Genomic DNA, 16,661 nt, shown 5'->3' on the forward strand with positions numbered 1-16,661 from the left:
CTGTCCTGAATGACTCACTTTTGAGTAGTGTAAATGTAAAGAGGTACATTATGGACTCACCTTCAACTCGCACTTGTAGAGTCTCACTATCCACTGGGAAGTCTCCTCTCTCTGCTGTGCAGTGATATACACCAGTGTCAGAGGGAGATGCTGAGTTGATAGTGAAGGTTGGATCTGTGATCAAGGGTTTTGAGTCTTTATACCAGTCATACTTCCATCCATCACCAGGCATGTTACAACCAAGCTGGATTTTCTCCCCAGTGTAGAAGGGCTCAAACCACTGATCTTTGCTGATTTGTGGTTTTGATGTGTCATCTAAGAATCACAGGGGTAGAATTAGTAATTATTAATAATTATAGAATTATTTTATAATTTTAACAATAATTTAAAGATTTATAAAATTATATTTATGCTGGGTTTGCTTATGATTTCAATTAAAATACCAAGAAACATTCTGGTAACGGGAACGAGCATTGTGTCAGTTTTCTCCAAAATACTGAAGCCTGATTGGTTAATCATTTAGTGTTTTCTTTTTCGGTTGCGAGTTTTTGAAACAGCCATTACAGTCTAACTCAGAATTGTTGTAGAATTAATTGATTAAATAAAATTCGATGAAGGTTGAATTATCTTTGAACTACAGTATGTAGTTCTCCATGTCTCATCCATGAAGATACAACAATGGATAACAAGCTTTTTTTTTTTTTTTTTTTGAGAACCAGAAGCAAGCTAACTGAGCAAGTTGAAATTTAGCTATAGTGTGAGGCCCTTTACTGCCTGCTCGACCAAATGGTTGAGCACATTTTGAGTCACTATATTTTATTGAAAGGAGTACCTAACTTAACTTAAAGGTGAACTAAGTAACTTTTTTTACCTTAAAGGGATACTCCACTTTTTTCGGAAATAAGCTCATTTTACATCTCCCCCAGAGTTAAACAGTTGAGTTTTACCGTTTTAGAATCCATTCAGCCGAACTCCGGTTCTGACGGTACCACTTTTAGCATAGCTTAGCACAGATCATTGATTCTGATTAGTCCAGTAGCATTTCTTTCAAAATGACCAAAAAGTTTCAATATTTTTCCTATTTAAAACTTGACTCTTCTGTAGTTAAACCGTGTACTAAGATCGACGGAAAATTAAAAGTTGCGATTTTCTAGGCTGATATGACTAGGAACTACTCTCATTCCAGCGTAATAATCAAGGAACTGTGTGTCTGTACCATGGGTGCAGCAGGCGTAATGATATGACGCAGCGCCTGAAAATAGTCCCCAGCTCGGTAACTTCTTCCAACGTGACCGGGACTAAGTTTGTCTAACCTATTAGACCTATTTTCAGGCACTGCGTCATATCACTACGCCTGCTGCACTCATGGTACAGCCGCACAGTTCCTTGATTATTACGCCGGAATGAGAGTAGTTCCTAGTCATATAGGCTTAGAAAATCGCAACTTTTCATTTTCCGTCGATCTTAGTACACGGTTTAACTACAGAAGAGTCAAGTTTTAAATAGGAAAAATATTGAAACTCTTTGGTCATTTTGAAAGAAATGCTACTGGACTAATCAGAATCAATGATCTGTGCTAAGCTATGCTAAAAGTGGTACCGTCAGACCCGGAGTTCGGCTGAATGGATTCTAAAACGGTAAAACTCAACTGTTTAACTCTGGGGGAGATGTAAAATGAGCATATTTCCGAAAAAAGTGGAGTATCCCTTTAACTGAACAGCTTCGGAGTCATTGGAATGGTTATATTACTTATTTCGGGTTGAATGGTGGTCGTTTCGCACCCCCCTGGTGCCCGTGAGCGAAAAATACGCACTTGCAACTTTAGGGTGGCGGGCCGCCGGCCGCCGTGTCAGGAAGTCTCGCGTGATATCAGGTCTCGCGATGTAAACAATTGCTTTACGGCCAAAATAAATCTGCTAAAATGCCGTCATTATTGCGCTCCCTCACGCTGTTCGAACCCGAATGAAGAAGACGTTTTAAAGAATGTCCCATCTGCTTTGATGTCGTTGATCTGCTAGCCTCTGGTGTCTGAGAATAGCCAACAAGTTTTTACAACAGTGTTGTCAAATATCTATTCCGAAGCTGTGGGGGGAGCTCTAGAGAGAAACCTGCAAGCAAAAAGCGAGAATACAGCGAAGAAATCCCGAAGTTACTGAGCCCCGCTTTAAGCTGATTGAGCCATCTCTACCACCTGGTTGAGGTATGTTATGCCAATAAAAAACACTAGATTTCACAGTGTCAATCAACAGCACTTGTCACAACACTTCTTTTAACATGGATGTCAGAAACAAATAAATCACTCCTGCCATGTGAACTGTTCTTGGAGAAATTTTGCAAGGTAAGCATATTTTTTTGACATATTACACTGTAAGTTTTAAAGTTTTAACAAAATTATGTTACTTGGTGCCATGAAAAAACTTTAGTATTTTTTTAAATAATTTTTCAAAAACATGCTCAACCAAACAGTTGATTTGTCACATTATGGTAAACGTAGACAAGCTAAGCTCAGATCATCCATTTCAGCAGTCAGAATGTGGATTAATGGAGTATTTGTTGAGAAATATAAACTTCTGTTCATTCATAGCTATGAATATGACAGCTATTGTTATTTCTTTATGAATATACTGAGATATTTCTTATGTATTTTTTGCCACTTTTGGATATTTTTTAAGTTAATATAATGAATGCATAGAATTACTGTGTGGAAATCATAATTATCAGAGGCAATTACTTCTTAAATGACAAATGCTGGTGTACTAACACTACTAAAATGTCCGTTGCCGAGGGGTGTGGAGGAACTCAACAGGGTTCGGCTAATGAGGAACTCTCTTGGAACAAGAATGGCGCACGTATCCAGTCCATTGGAGGGGAATGGCGAGGCAGATTCAGTCTCCTCGCGCCCCTCAGGAACCTGACGATCAGGTCATGCTTCCCCACAGATCTCCTGTCAACTGCATCGTAATGTGTGGCAAAAGAGGCAACATACACTTTGAGGGTGGAGGGAGACAGCCCTCACTCCAACCCATCTTGCAGGAAGGAAAGCACAGTTCCGATCGAACATCTTCGGGGGTCTTCTCCATGAGAAGAACACCACTCAACGAACAGGTTCCACTTCAGGGTGTAAGCATGCCTCACATACCCCTTTTCCACCAAGGCAGAGCTGGTGCTGGTTCGGAGCCAGAGCCTAGTTTCAAATCGGTTCTTTGTTTTTCCACCGCCAAAGCACCAGCTCCGAACCAGTAAAACTTGTTCTTAAGTAGCACCAAATCATTGCAGGGTCTAGAACGGAGCCAAGAAAGAACCGCTTGCGTCAGAGGCTGGGGGCGGGGTTACCGTGGCCAACAAGACTGAAGAGAAACTTGTGACCGCCATTTTCAAATAGCAGCTAATCGAGCTAACAGCAGCTAAACACGATGGACGCGATCTAAAATATAAATCTAAGGCTAAAGTCGGCATCTTATTGTTAAAAGTAAATGTTATGTACATACCGTTACTCTCGCTTGTAATCTCCGTCTGTACAAATAATGGCGAGCCACACAAACACGTTGGATCCGCCGTGTTTGGATGCCGATGTAACGTTAGGTCCGCAAAGCCATGAACATCAATAGCAAAGCAACGTCCGCCATGGTTGATGATGTGTTTGTGTTTGGCGCCGCCGCGCTAACGTTGCTGGGAAATATGAGACGTAGCTGTGACATAAGACCTGGCTCTGCGCTGGCTCTTTTAGCCTGTGGATAAGCAAACCGGTTCTTTGGAGGCTCGTCAGTCGAACCAACTCCGAACCGGCACTAGCTCTAGCTCCGAACCAGCACCTGGTTCTTGTTGGTGGAAAAGGGGTAGTAGAGGGTGCACTCGCAGAAGTGATTGTGTCTATGACAACTTGTGGTAGATCACCTAGAACCTCCGCGTCCCGTCCAGGGACCAGACATGGAGTTTCCAGAGGTCTGGACATGGGTGCAATACGGTGCCCCGTCTCTGAGAGAGGAGGTCTTCCCTGAGAGGAATTGGCCAGGGAGGGGCTGTCGAGAGGAGCATCAGTTCGGGGAACCAGGTCCGGTTGGGCCAATAAGGGGCAACTAGCAAGACCTGCTCCTCTTCCTCCCTGACTTTGCACAATGTCTGTGCGAGAAGGCACACTGGGGAAAACGCATACTTGCGGAGGCACCGGGGCCAGCTGTGTGCCAATGCATCCGTCCTGAGGGTCCCCTCGGTCAGGGAGTAAAACAACTGGCAATGGGACGAATCCGGAGAGACAAACAGATCTATCTGTGTGGCCCCGAAGTGGTCCCAGATCAGCTGGACCGCCTGGGGATGGAGTCTCCACTCTCCCGGGGCCACAGGCTGTCGTGAGAGCTCGTCGGCGGCACGACTGAGCAGCCCGGGGATATAAGTGGCACGAAGCGACCTCAGATGCTTCTGACTCCATAGAAGGAGATGGCGGGCGAGTTGCGAGGGGAGCGTAGACTATAGCCTATTCCGTGCTCAAGTGCATGCATAAAGCTTGCCACAAAACACCAGCAAAAGTAGGCTAATGATAATAAGGGCCCTATTATACACCCGGGTGCAATGCAGCGCCAGGCGTGACGCAAGTGTTTTTTGCTAGTTTCAGCCTGATGCAGTTATCGTTTTCACGTCCTGACTTTCACCCATTTGTGCGCCCATGAGCTGCTGGTCTGAAAACGAGGTGTGTTCAGGCGCATTGTTGGTGAATTGCTATTTTGAGGCAACTGAAATAGACGGTGGCATGACCAACAAAAACCTGGTCTAAAGTCTATGGTGGAGTATTAGTATGTTTTGTTGTTTAAAGGGCGCATTAGTAATATGAGCCTATAGGCGGGTGCACAACACGCATACACTCACAGGGACACGCAGCAGTGCACAAACTAGACAAATATGAACAATAAAAGAATTACAATGTAAAAGATTATTGTGTACATAAAGATATGGTGGAATCCGGCTTGTCCCGTATAGCGTGCTTTAACCTCGCGCACGAGCAGATCCATTTCCTCGCTAGAGAAGCGATCAGTTTTTCCGCTTGAAAATTCCGCCATGTAAATAGCGAATACGCCATGGCGCGAGCACAACTGGCTTTTAAAGGGATTGGGAGTTGAGACTCTGATTGATTTATTGCTTGTTACTTGAGAAAACTTCCACAAAGAAGTGGAAGGGGCGCATGCGCACGCAGCGACCGGCAGCAGTAGCAGTAGTAGCGCGATATTTGTTGATTGTTTGTTTTTCTGTTTGCTTCAGTAGCCTTAGATCTACAGTTTATGTTTAAGCAGACCGGCACTTTTTGTCACATTTGGTGGACTGGTTTCCACTAATCACCGAAATCATGCTATTTATGATTGGCATGGAGTGGTTGGCACTCGTGTTGTTACTGTCAGTGTCCTACCTGGTCAAAGGTTGGGACGGCGAATCTCCAATAAGTAAGATCCAGTATACCAGAGACTTTCTGCTTGGATTTAATAACCCTACAAACATCGAGCCACCTCCTGACTTGGTGTTCCCTAATCTGGAGGAGTTTGATCGAGGTGCGGGGAAGAGAGATCACGCTGGCGCATCTCTACGCACAGCGAGGAAGCGGGGCCGGAGGGGAGGAATTCGGGTTCGAGCGAGACGGCAACCCCTGGCTCGCATCGCCCTGCCCTCCATCATTCTGGCCAATGCCCGTTCCCTCCGCAACAAGATCGACGAACTCCAGGCCCATGTCCGTTATCAGCACGAGTTTAAGGAAGCTTGCATCCTGGCGCTGACGGAGACATGGTTTGGGGAGAAGGACCTGGACAGTGAGATGGCAATAGACGGGTTTGGCGCGCCGCTGCGTACGGACCGAGAGGCTGCAATCACCGGCAAGTCGCGAGGTGGGGGTGTGTGTTTGTACGTCAATGAACGCTGGTGCAAAAACATTATAGTGAGAGCGTCCGTATGCACCAAGGACATAGAATTGCTCTCTGTATCTTTGCGCCCACCCTATTTACCACGGGAATTCCCACAGATTTTTGTTACGGTGGTGTATATTCATCCAAAGGCAAATGAGAGTTCTGCCTTAGAATTGATTCTGCAGACTGTACAGAGGTTACAGTGTCTGTCTCCTGATGCCCCTAATATAATCTTGGGAGATTTTAATCATTGTTCACTAAACAAAATCTTAAAAGGTTTTTATAAATATATAACGTGCCCTACCAGATACGGAAAGACACTTGACCAATGTTATGGTTCGATTAAAGGGGCCTATAAATCGATACCGCTCCCTCCACTAGGTACAGCAGACCATAATTGTGTACATCTTATTCCTGCGTATCGTACATGCCTACAGAGGGGAAAAGTTCTCACCAAAAAGGTGAAACTCTGGTCTGAGGAGGCTGTACTAGAACTTCAAGGTTGCTTGGACTGTACAGAGTGGGAAGAGTTCATAACATCATCTAGGGACCTGGATGAGCTCACAGATGTTGTCAGTTCCTGGATCTCATATTGTGAAGATATTGTTATTCCAGAGAGAGAGGTAAAAATCTACCCAAATAGTAAACCTTGGGTGAGTAAACATCTTAAAAAACTGTTAAATAAGAAAAAATATGCCTTCAAACAGGGCAGTATTATTGAACTTAACCTTATACAAAAAGAGATCAAAAGTGAAATAAAACGGTGTAAATTAGGCTATAAAGATAAATTAGAAAGACAACTAAGTAAAAATAATTTGGGCTCAGCTTGGGACAGTGTCAAGAATATCGTTGGACTAAATGACAAATCAAGGAAAAATATATTTTTAGAAGGTTTTACGGCAGACTCTACTCTGGCACAGGAGTTTAACAAGTTTTATTCTAGGTTTGATGTCCACGATTTTAGTAAAGAAAGGGGTGATTTAAAGGATAGTCTAATCAACTCGGCCCTTCCTACTCTATTTTTTTCTGAAAGGAACGTTGTGAATACTTTTAAATACAGTAAGGCTAGCAAAAGCGCTGGCCCCGACAATATTAGTAGCCGCATGTTGACTCTCTGTGCAGATCAACTAGGTTTTATTTTTTACTATATTTTTAATTTATCTTTGTGTCAACATAGAGTTCCTAATTTATGGAAGCAATCAATAATTATTCCAATTGCAAAAAGCTTACATCCAAAAATTCTAAATGACTATAGACCGGTGGCTCTAACTTCATTAGTTATGAAGTCTTTTGAAAAAATTATAAAGAAAGAACTGCTGGAAAAAATTGAACACCTACTCGACCCCTTGCAGTTTGCTTATAGAGCCAATAGGGGGGTACAGGATGCGACTATAACTCTGCTAAACCTCATATACAAGCACTTGGAGGGAAATAAAAATCATGTTAGACTGCTTTTTGCGGATTTCTCATCTGCTTTTAACACTATCCAGCCCCACTTATTGGTGCAGAAGCTCATAAAAAACTTTGGGCTAAATGACAACTTGGTGGGCTGGATTTTGGACTTTCTTACAAATAGGACACAGAGAGTGAGAGTAAATGGGCATTTGTCTGAAATTTCAGTGATATCAACCGGCTCCCCTCAAGGCTGTGTTCTCTCTCCTCTTCTGTACATTATGTACACAAATGATTGTCGGAGTGAACTAATTAATAACCATATTTTAAAGTTTGCAGATGATACAGTCATAGTAAGTCAAATGGACAACAATGAAACAACTTATGGCCCGGTACTACCTTATTTTTTAACCTGGTGTAAAGAAGCTTTTCTAGACCTAAATATTACTAAGACAAAGGAAATGTGCATTGATTTTAGACGTCACCATCCAACTCTTGAAAAGACAATTATAGATGGTAAAGAGGTTGAAATCGTTGAGTCGTACAAGTACTTGGGAATCATTATTGATAACAAGTTGACCTTTGACCTGAATACGGACATGCTGAATAAGAAATGTCAGCAACGTCTCTTCTGTCTGAGAAAATTAGATAAGTTTCAAGTAGACAGATCCCTGATGTCATTGTTTTATAAATCTTTTATTGAGTCTGTTTTTACTTTTTCATGCATTTGCTGGTATGCTTCTCTTAGTTTAAAACAAAAGAATATATTAGTAAGGGTAAACAAAGTTAGCAGCAAAATTATTGGGACTCAACAGGTACAACTAAACGAACTGTACAATAGACATGTACTGAAAAAGGCGGAATCCATTATGTCTTGTAGTTCTCACCCCCTGCATGCAGAATTTAAGATGCTGCCTTCTGGTTCCCGCCTTAGTCAGCCATATGCCAAAACAAATAGATACAAATTCTCCTTTGTACCCTCTGCTATCTCTTTGATAAATTCTGGAAAAAGAGGTAACTTTTGCACTAAATTTTAAATTTACATTTATATGGTAGTGGTATTAATATCTATTTGACAGATTTGAACTTTCAATTTTTAATGATGTTGATGTTTTGTTGTGATGTATTGTTTGTGTACTACTTTTGCTACTGCAGCAAACTAATTGCCCCCCGGGGACAAAATAAAGTTGAGGTTGAGGTTGAGGTTGTTACGCCCAAAACACACCCATCACTCATTAAGAGAATAGGGACAACCCTACGTGTCAACTCAATCTACTAACCGTCTAGCAGATGAATAAGTTTAAAGTTTATAAATACCAACACTTTGTAATGTTTAACTTAAAAATAAAAGTTAAATACAATAGTCATTAAAAGTACATTCAACTTTTACATTAAAAGTAAACAAACCAGAAACCACATTAAAAAAAAAATTAAAAAAAAATCTTACCTCCAGTGCCCTCTTGCACACAGACTGCCACTATAATATAAAAAGATTCAGAGAATATATTAATTTATCAGGAAATGTAAAGGATAAAGACATCTGATATATTCGTGGTATTGTTTTGCATTTTACTAGTTAGTATATTATGTATGTGTAGGGCATGTACGTATATGCCTAAGACATTTTATTATTATTAATGTTATTAATATTTCTATTAGGTACATGGGTATATATAACTATATGAAGGTGTATGTAAGTGTGTGTGTGAGTGTGTATATGTATGTATGGGTGTGCATGTTTGTAGGTGTATATGTATATATATGTAAATGTATGTATGTATTCCGCAATTACTTTGAATTACCTTTAACTGATGCTATATGATTTGTGTTTAGGTCTTTAAAGGCATGAACTACACATATAAGCATGTAAGTACCATTATTTTTTTTATTTTTTTCTTCTTTCTTTTCCTTTCTTCCTCCTTTCTATTCTTCTTTTTCTCACCCTTCCTCGGTCTCCTGTCCCCCCCTCTACTCTCCAACCCTTTCTCCCTCCCTCCCCCCGACAAGGTCATGACAGGACCACATGGCCAACGCTTCTGTAGACCAAGAAGGGACTGGATAATATATGATACCTGGCTTAAAGCACACACCGGCTTACGACTAAAACTGATGGTCACTTTTAAAAGTTTTATATCCAAGTGCAGGCAGAGACACGACCGGGTCATGCGCCAATGATCTGGAAGGTCCGGCCAATGTGTTTTGGTGGGCCCTTGCAAGACATCTTGGAGTGGAAGGTGCATGTCCACATTCCACTGGAATGTGCATAATACAGCAGGAAATCGATTAAACCAGGCAATAGCCATCTTAATTCCCCATTCCTCCCATTTTCATTTCCATCTTTTCTTTTTTGCTTTTCTACTCTATCTATCCCCATCTATATTCCTTCTTCTCTGTATATGCCTCTTATTTATTTTATTTTGTATATAATTTTTAATATATATATATCTTTTTTTTTTTTTTTTTTTTTTTTTTTACAGTAAATAATAAATGATAGCAATAACATCGTACACTCGCTACTTTACAGTACTAAACATTCTGGGTGGGGAGATATACGATGTGTCCGTATGTATGTGAGTGATCATTACTTATTATTTTATGTTTAGTAAAAACCTGCTATCATTACTAAACAACATTAGTTGTTTGTACTATTTAACTGAAAGATTCATTGCACTAATCAGGTTTAGCAGAGATAACTTGGTATGTTTAGTTTCATAAGGAAGGGGAGGGGCCAAATCAAAAACCTGCCTGGTCACGTGAAAAGACCCGCGTCTAACATGCGCCCAAGGGGCTCTACACCTGGCGGGACGAGTATTGAGAATTGTATTGAGTATTGAGAAGCAGACGGTATTGAGAATTAACAGAGGTTTAGATGATGATGAATTATTGTTTAATTTGTAGTCACCATAATGGTGATGAGTGTTGGCTTTAGTTGGGCTCTTGCCCTTGACAATTAAACATTAGTTTTTCTCTGGCTGCTTTACCTGTGTGTTTAAAGTCCGCGTGAACCGGAAGTTGCAAACGACTTTTCTCCAGTGCTGTGACGTATTTCCCAGTGAAAAGGAATATTGAACAGAGGGCAGGGTTTTACTCTAGCGCTCCTCCTCTCCATCGCTCGCTCATTACAGACTAACAATTTGAGGGGAGTGGTTAAGCGTTTCCCAAACCAAGCCGTCAAACATACGTCATCAGGGAAGGTCCTCCAAGGCAGAGGGGAGGGGCATTTTCAGATTTTGATTAAAGATTACAAAGCCAAAAAATTTTTTTGTGTGGATTGACTTGCACGGATGAATTGTTCACCACAAAACTAACAATTTAGGCAAACAAAGTAAATATGGTCAATTTTGAATTCATGTGGACTTTAAAAGGCATAATTGTTATAGCAAAAAAGCCAAGAGTATAGTGATCCAGTGACTATGACTGCATATTGATGTAGTCATCTATAAAGATTATAAGTCATCAGCACCTCATTTCATCTGTTTAATCTCTTATTGTCTGGGTTTTTCCATATGACTGATATGAATGTTAATACCACTCAACATGTTTAGTTTCAGCTTGTGTAAAAAGTTAGGATTCCATGTTAATACAACTCAACATGTTTAGTTTCAGCTTGTGTAAAAACTAAAGTGGTATAGGGCAACGGGTTTCCATGTGATTTGCGAGTAAAGTCAACTAATTGGGGTTAAAGGAGAACTCCGGTCAATTTTAACATTGAGCTCATTTTTTTTGTACATTTGGAGTGCTGTCAGTACAGAGAACAACGACAAAAATCGGTGTTGCCTACACCGTGTTATCCTCTTTTTAAAATTTGCACCCTGTTGACTTCAATGGGGCAGGTTTTAAACCTGCGTTTAGCCTGCTTTAACATCCTTGATTTGTCATTACAAGTGCACAGCCATGTGAGTGAGTTTATTTAGAGTGAACACGGTGAATCTGACTGCAGTAGATGTGAAAGAAATGAATAAAAATGATAATAATTCAGCCAGCGAAAATACCTGTATTTACATCCTGTTTTCGGTCGAAGTCCATAGTAATCGATTGTCGAGTTCACGGCAAGGTTATAATCGTTAACGAAAACGAACGAAAAAACGAAAACTAGGTGGGAAAAAACATTGTCGTTAACTGAAATAAAAATAAAAACGAGGCATTACAAAAAAACGATAACTAACTAAAACTGTAATGTGTGTTTGGCAAAACTAACTAAAATAAAATAAAATTATAGAGTAAATGTCCTTAGTATTCGTCTTTGTCAAGGTCTTTAATTTTTTAACGCTATTTAGTCTATGTTTAGAACACGCAGCATATTCGTTCAGCTGCTCCCTGCTCTCCCTCCATCTCTCTGTCACTCATGTGTCTCTCACATGCACGCGCGCACACACACACACACACACACACAGCCCCTCCCCTCCGTGCACACCGCGTCTCCATGAGAACGACTTCGTTCGACGTTGAAAGTTCGCGAAAGGTTGGTATCTCCATCTCTTGAACACCTTTACACAATCAAACATTAGAAAGTGATACAAAAATATTTTAAATTCTGAATATAATTTTGTCAGTGTGTTAATGTCGACCCGAGCGATTGCGCCTTCTTTAGAAAGTTAACTAGTCGCAAGTTTGAGGTAAAATGCACTTTTTGGTTGTGGTTGTCGATGTCAAACACTATATAAGCTGTGATTCAAATATAAAATAATGTTATGTAATTTTTTTACTTTTACACTGAATGTTTGCTGCTTCAATCCAGATGAGTAGGCTATTGACTGTAGGCTATAGGGTAAATTTAGTATAGGGTGTGAAAATTGTACAGCTGTATTTGTAGGGTGTGAATTCTGTATAGAACATGTAGATTTTTGGTACGGCGTGTGGATTTTGTAAGAGGTATTCTTACACATGCTCACACACTCTCGCACACACACACACACACACACACACACACACACACACACACACACTCTTGCTCACTCGCACACACACACACTCTTGCTCACTCGCGATCGCGCGCGCGCGCGCGCGCACACACACACACACACACACACACACACACACACACACACACACACACACACACACACACACACACACACACTCAAACGCATCTTTAGTAAGATTTGTCAAAAACTTACTTTGGGAAGAATTTGTTCCCAATCTGAATTTGAACAACAGACCCAGGGAAGGAATTTCAATGCGGTGTGAATTTTGTATAGGGTGTTAAATGTGCATTTTGTGAAGGTGTGAATCATATTTAATATAATAAAGACCATCTCTAAAATTGTATGATGGTTTTGTTGAGTTATTATTACACAATACTTTTTCTGACCTTTTTGAATCTTGCCCCTGACAAATAACCCAAATTACAAAAAAAGACTAAAACTAACACTAAAACTAATAAAAACTAAACTAAAACTAAGCATTTTCAAAAAATAAAAACTAAACTAAACTAGCAAACCCACTTTAAAAACTAATTAAAACTAAACTGAATTTGAAAACAAAAAGTCAAAACGAAATAAAAATAAAAACTAATGAAAAATGCAAAACTATAATAACCCTGGTTCACGGGCATAGGTTTAGTACCTATGATCACGCGCGTGAACTCGACAATTGACTACTTTGGACTTCGACCGAAAACAGGATGTAAATACAGGTATTTTCGCTGGCTGAATTATTATCATTTTTATTCATTTCTTTCACATCTACTGCAGTCAGATTCACCGTGTTCACTCTAAATAAACTCACTCACATGGCTGTGCACTTGTAATGACAAATCAAGGATGTTAAAGCAGGCTAAACGCAGGTTTAAAACCTGCCCCATTGAAGTCAACAGGGTGCAAATTTTAAATATAGCTGTATATGTAACAAAAAAAAAAGATATATATATATATATATATATGTGTGTGTGTTAAAAAAAAAAAAATATATATATAGATATATATAGATACAATAGGCCAACCTGACTTTGAACACAAGAGGGCAGTATAGCACTATGAATGACATCATTTTTTTAATTTTTTGGACTAAAAAAACATTCTGGATGTTTTTAAACTTAAATAATTATTAAATTGGAAAAAAAAAGAATAAAATGGGTTTAGTTCTGATATTTGTATAATTTTATATAGAAATAAATGGTGTATAATTACATTTTTAGAAGATAGTGTTTCCTTTTTTTTGACATTACTTTAATCCTTCGCCGTAGCAAAACCGTTTGAGATATTTAATATCTGTTTACAATTTAGCATCTTTAATGTATTTTCATCATGTTGAAAAAGTTTGGTGGGAATAAATAAACCACTTAAGAGTAGTGGGTAAAAAAACAGAGGCTGATTTTGCAAAGAAATCCACATTCAAACCAAAATATCTGACTTCCTGTTACTCAGAGCTAATTACTGTAAATTAGAAAATTGTCCGGCTCGATGAGACCAATATGTGTACTGATTTTTGTGACTGTACATAAAATTAACCCCCTCACTTTTGTCAAAAGCATTTAGAAATTGACACACTTCCTGCTTGCCAGTTGGTGGTGCTATAACTTTGACTCACAATAGTTACATACATGTGATCGGCCTCTTACCACGAACACACTGCTGAAGTTTCATCAAGATCAGTTAATGTATGCAGAAGTTATAACACTTCGTTTTTATCTTTTCTCGCCATAAATTCGTTTCCTCGCCACGGCCAAACCGTTCGAGATATCAAAAATCCGTCCGCAATGTAGCATCCTCAATGTCTTGACTTCATGCTGACCGAGTTTGGAGTCGAGTGGATGAATTCTCTAGGAGGAGTACATCAAATTCCACAGCATGCGTTTTTCAAACAACCCATAATAGCCGACTTCCTGTTGGGCGGAGCTAATAACTTAGAGTGCGGAAGTTGTTCGGCCCGATGAGATCTATATGTGTACCGAGTTTCATATTAATTCATGCAAGCTTGTTTGATATATGGACCAAGTTTTCAGAACGTGTTCAAGGGGGCGCTGTTGAGCCCCCCTGCCACGCCCGGGTACCAGCTTCAGCCCGGACCTGATGGCCGCGGGTTCTGACCTGTGTGCAAAGTTTCAAGAGCCCCAAAAGCCCCTGAAACCTTGAAAAACAAAGATTAAATGGAATAGACAAATCCTACATCTGCCGTGTGTCTACATTATACACATAAAGTTTGAAGCAAATCGGGTAAAAATAAGAGGGTGATTTCAAAGCATTTTGAAAGTGAAAAACTTCCTGCAGCCAGATGGTGGCGCTATAACTCTGACTCACAATAGTCACAACCATGTGATCGGCCTCTTACAACGAACACACTTCGGAAGTTTCATCAAGATCAGTTAATGTATGCAGAAGTTATAACACACTTCCTGTGTCCCATTATTCGCCATAAATTCGTTTCCTCGCCACGGCCAAACCGTTTGAGATATCAAAAATCCGTTCGCAAGAATTCATCCTCAATGTCTTGACTTCATTCACACCGAGTTTGGTGGTGATCGGATGAATTCCCTAGGAGGAGTATTTCACATTCCATTGTATGCGTTTTCCAAACAACGTATAATAACTGACTTCCTGTTGGGCTGGTGTAATACTTAGAGCACGAAAGTTGTTCGGCCTGATGAGATCTATATGTGTACTGAGTTTCATATTATTACATGCAAGCGTGTTTGATTTATGGACCAAGTTTTCGGACACCATTCCAGGGGGCGCTGTCGAGCCCCCCTGCCACACCCGGGTACTAGCTTCAGTCCGGCCCTGATGGCCGCAGGTTCTGACGTGTGTGCAAAATTGCAAGAGTTTTTGAGCATGTTAAGGGCCCCAAAAGTGGCAAAAAGGCAAAAAAAAAAAAAAAAATCCTTACGGAAACAATAGGGCCTTCGCCCTTTCAGGGCTTGGGCCCTAAAAAGAGGATAACACGGTGTAGGCAACACCGATTTTTGTCGTTGTTCTCTGTACTGACAGCACTCCAAATGTACAAAAAAATTTGCTCAATGTTAAAATTGACCGGAGTTCTCCTTTAAGTTCATCCATATTGCTTTCTATTTTATGTTGTTTATATGTTTGTTTATTTGTTTGCTCATTTGTTTCTTCTTGTATTATGCATTTTTTTCTTGTTTGTCGTCTACAAGCTTATTTGTCTGATACTTGCTTTTTCAACATCTATATTTGTCTATATTTGATTTTTGCTGTTGTTTTCTTTATGTACTTATCTGTATTGTATTGTTTTCTTAATAATAAAAATAAAAAAGATTCAGAGAAAATCTGGGTTACAGTTTAGATTTCCTAGTTTTTTTAAAGGTTCTAATATGTACTATTTAGGTACTACCATGTACACTTTTGGTACCAATATGTATCTTTGAGGTACTGTGCACTCTTTAGGTACAAAGGTATACCCTTTGAAAGAGTACCACCCCAGTGTCAGCTTTTGTAAAAAAAAAAAAAAAAAATCTGAGTGTTCGTTTACAATTAATATTAATAAAGGCACCTTACCTGTCAAAAGGATGATTTTAAATGTTTCCATTTGCAGCTGCAGTCAAAGTAAAGCCTCAATGAACACAGATCTTGCGTGAGTCTCTGCAACAAGAAAAGCTTCCTCACTATTACCTCTTTTGATGGAAACCTGACAGGAAATCATGACGTCTTGTCTACTTCCATTTCACCTATAAAGCTCATCAAATGTCATGAAGGCATTTTTAACCTTTAGAATGCACCAGTGGCCAATTCAATTTTATATAATATTTTAAAAGGATTCATACTTACCAATTCTGAAGTTCTGCTATTGTTCTGGTTTCTGTTTTAAGCATTGTGGGTGTGGTTAATTGCACTGTTGTTCAAAAAATAGCCTATGGATGAATGCAGTGTTATGTTAACTTCCTTTTTTCCTCCGTAGCCCTGCTGGATTATGACATGCATTCAAAACGGTATCACACAAATATCACAACAAACATTTCTAGCAATGAAATACTTTTAGTTTGAACCAGAGGAACCTAAAAAGTACCTTTCTAAAATGTGTACGCATCAACAACTGAGGGGAAGGACTGGAGGAAAGTTTTAAGGATTTTCACACCACGGTCTGTCCAGCAGAGGGAAACAGAGAGCACACGACATTCCACAACTTCCTACTGATTTCCTGTTCATTATTACCTCAATGAGATAACCTGAGGGGTGTTCCAGAAAGCAGGTTATGTGACATACCCGGGTAAGTTAAGGGTCCAAAAACGGTTCCAAAAACGGAGGTAGCCTAACTATCAAGGTATGCAAGTAGCCATAGCAACTCACTCTCTGAACATAGCCAGCTCCAGAGCAGGTTATGTTCCAGGGTTAGTTTGTTTCAGAGAGGTGACGGAGCATGGCGTGCCCTTCTGAAGACGATATAGTGGATGTGGAAGCACAGATAATACGAAATATTTTCCGCTGTGAGAGG

At 39.9% G+C, this 16,661-nt stretch overlaps 1 protein-coding gene across 5 annotated transcripts in view; it reads right to left on the reverse strand.

The window, feature by feature from the left end:
- LOC311302846 (obscurin) overlaps positions 1 to 15,846 on the reverse strand; it is a 78,005-nt gene extending 62,159 nt beyond the window's left edge. For 2 of the 5 annotated variants that reach the window (XM_084428935.1, XM_084428932.1), the window contains exons 1-3: positions 15,728 to 15,846; positions 8,722 to 8,751; positions 61 to 315 (exon numbers count right to left, since the gene is read on the reverse strand). In XM_084428935.1, coding sequence (XP_084285061.1) covers positions 61 to 315; positions 8,722 to 8,751; positions 15,728 to 15,758 — 316 coding nt within the window. In that variant the 5' untranslated portion in view covers positions 15,759 to 15,846. The remainder of the gene's footprint in view (positions 1 to 60; positions 316 to 8,721; positions 8,752 to 15,727) is intronic. The other 3 variants (XM_084428933.1, XM_084428934.1, XM_084428936.1) reach the window with 2 other exon arrangements.
- Between the last annotated feature and the right edge of the window lie 815 nt (positions 15,847 to 16,661).

Source organism: Rutilus rutilus (assembly GCF_951802725.1).
Source record: "Rutilus rutilus genome assembly, chromosome: 13".
NCBI lineage: Eukaryota > Metazoa > Chordata > Actinopteri > Cypriniformes > Leuciscidae > Rutilus > Rutilus rutilus.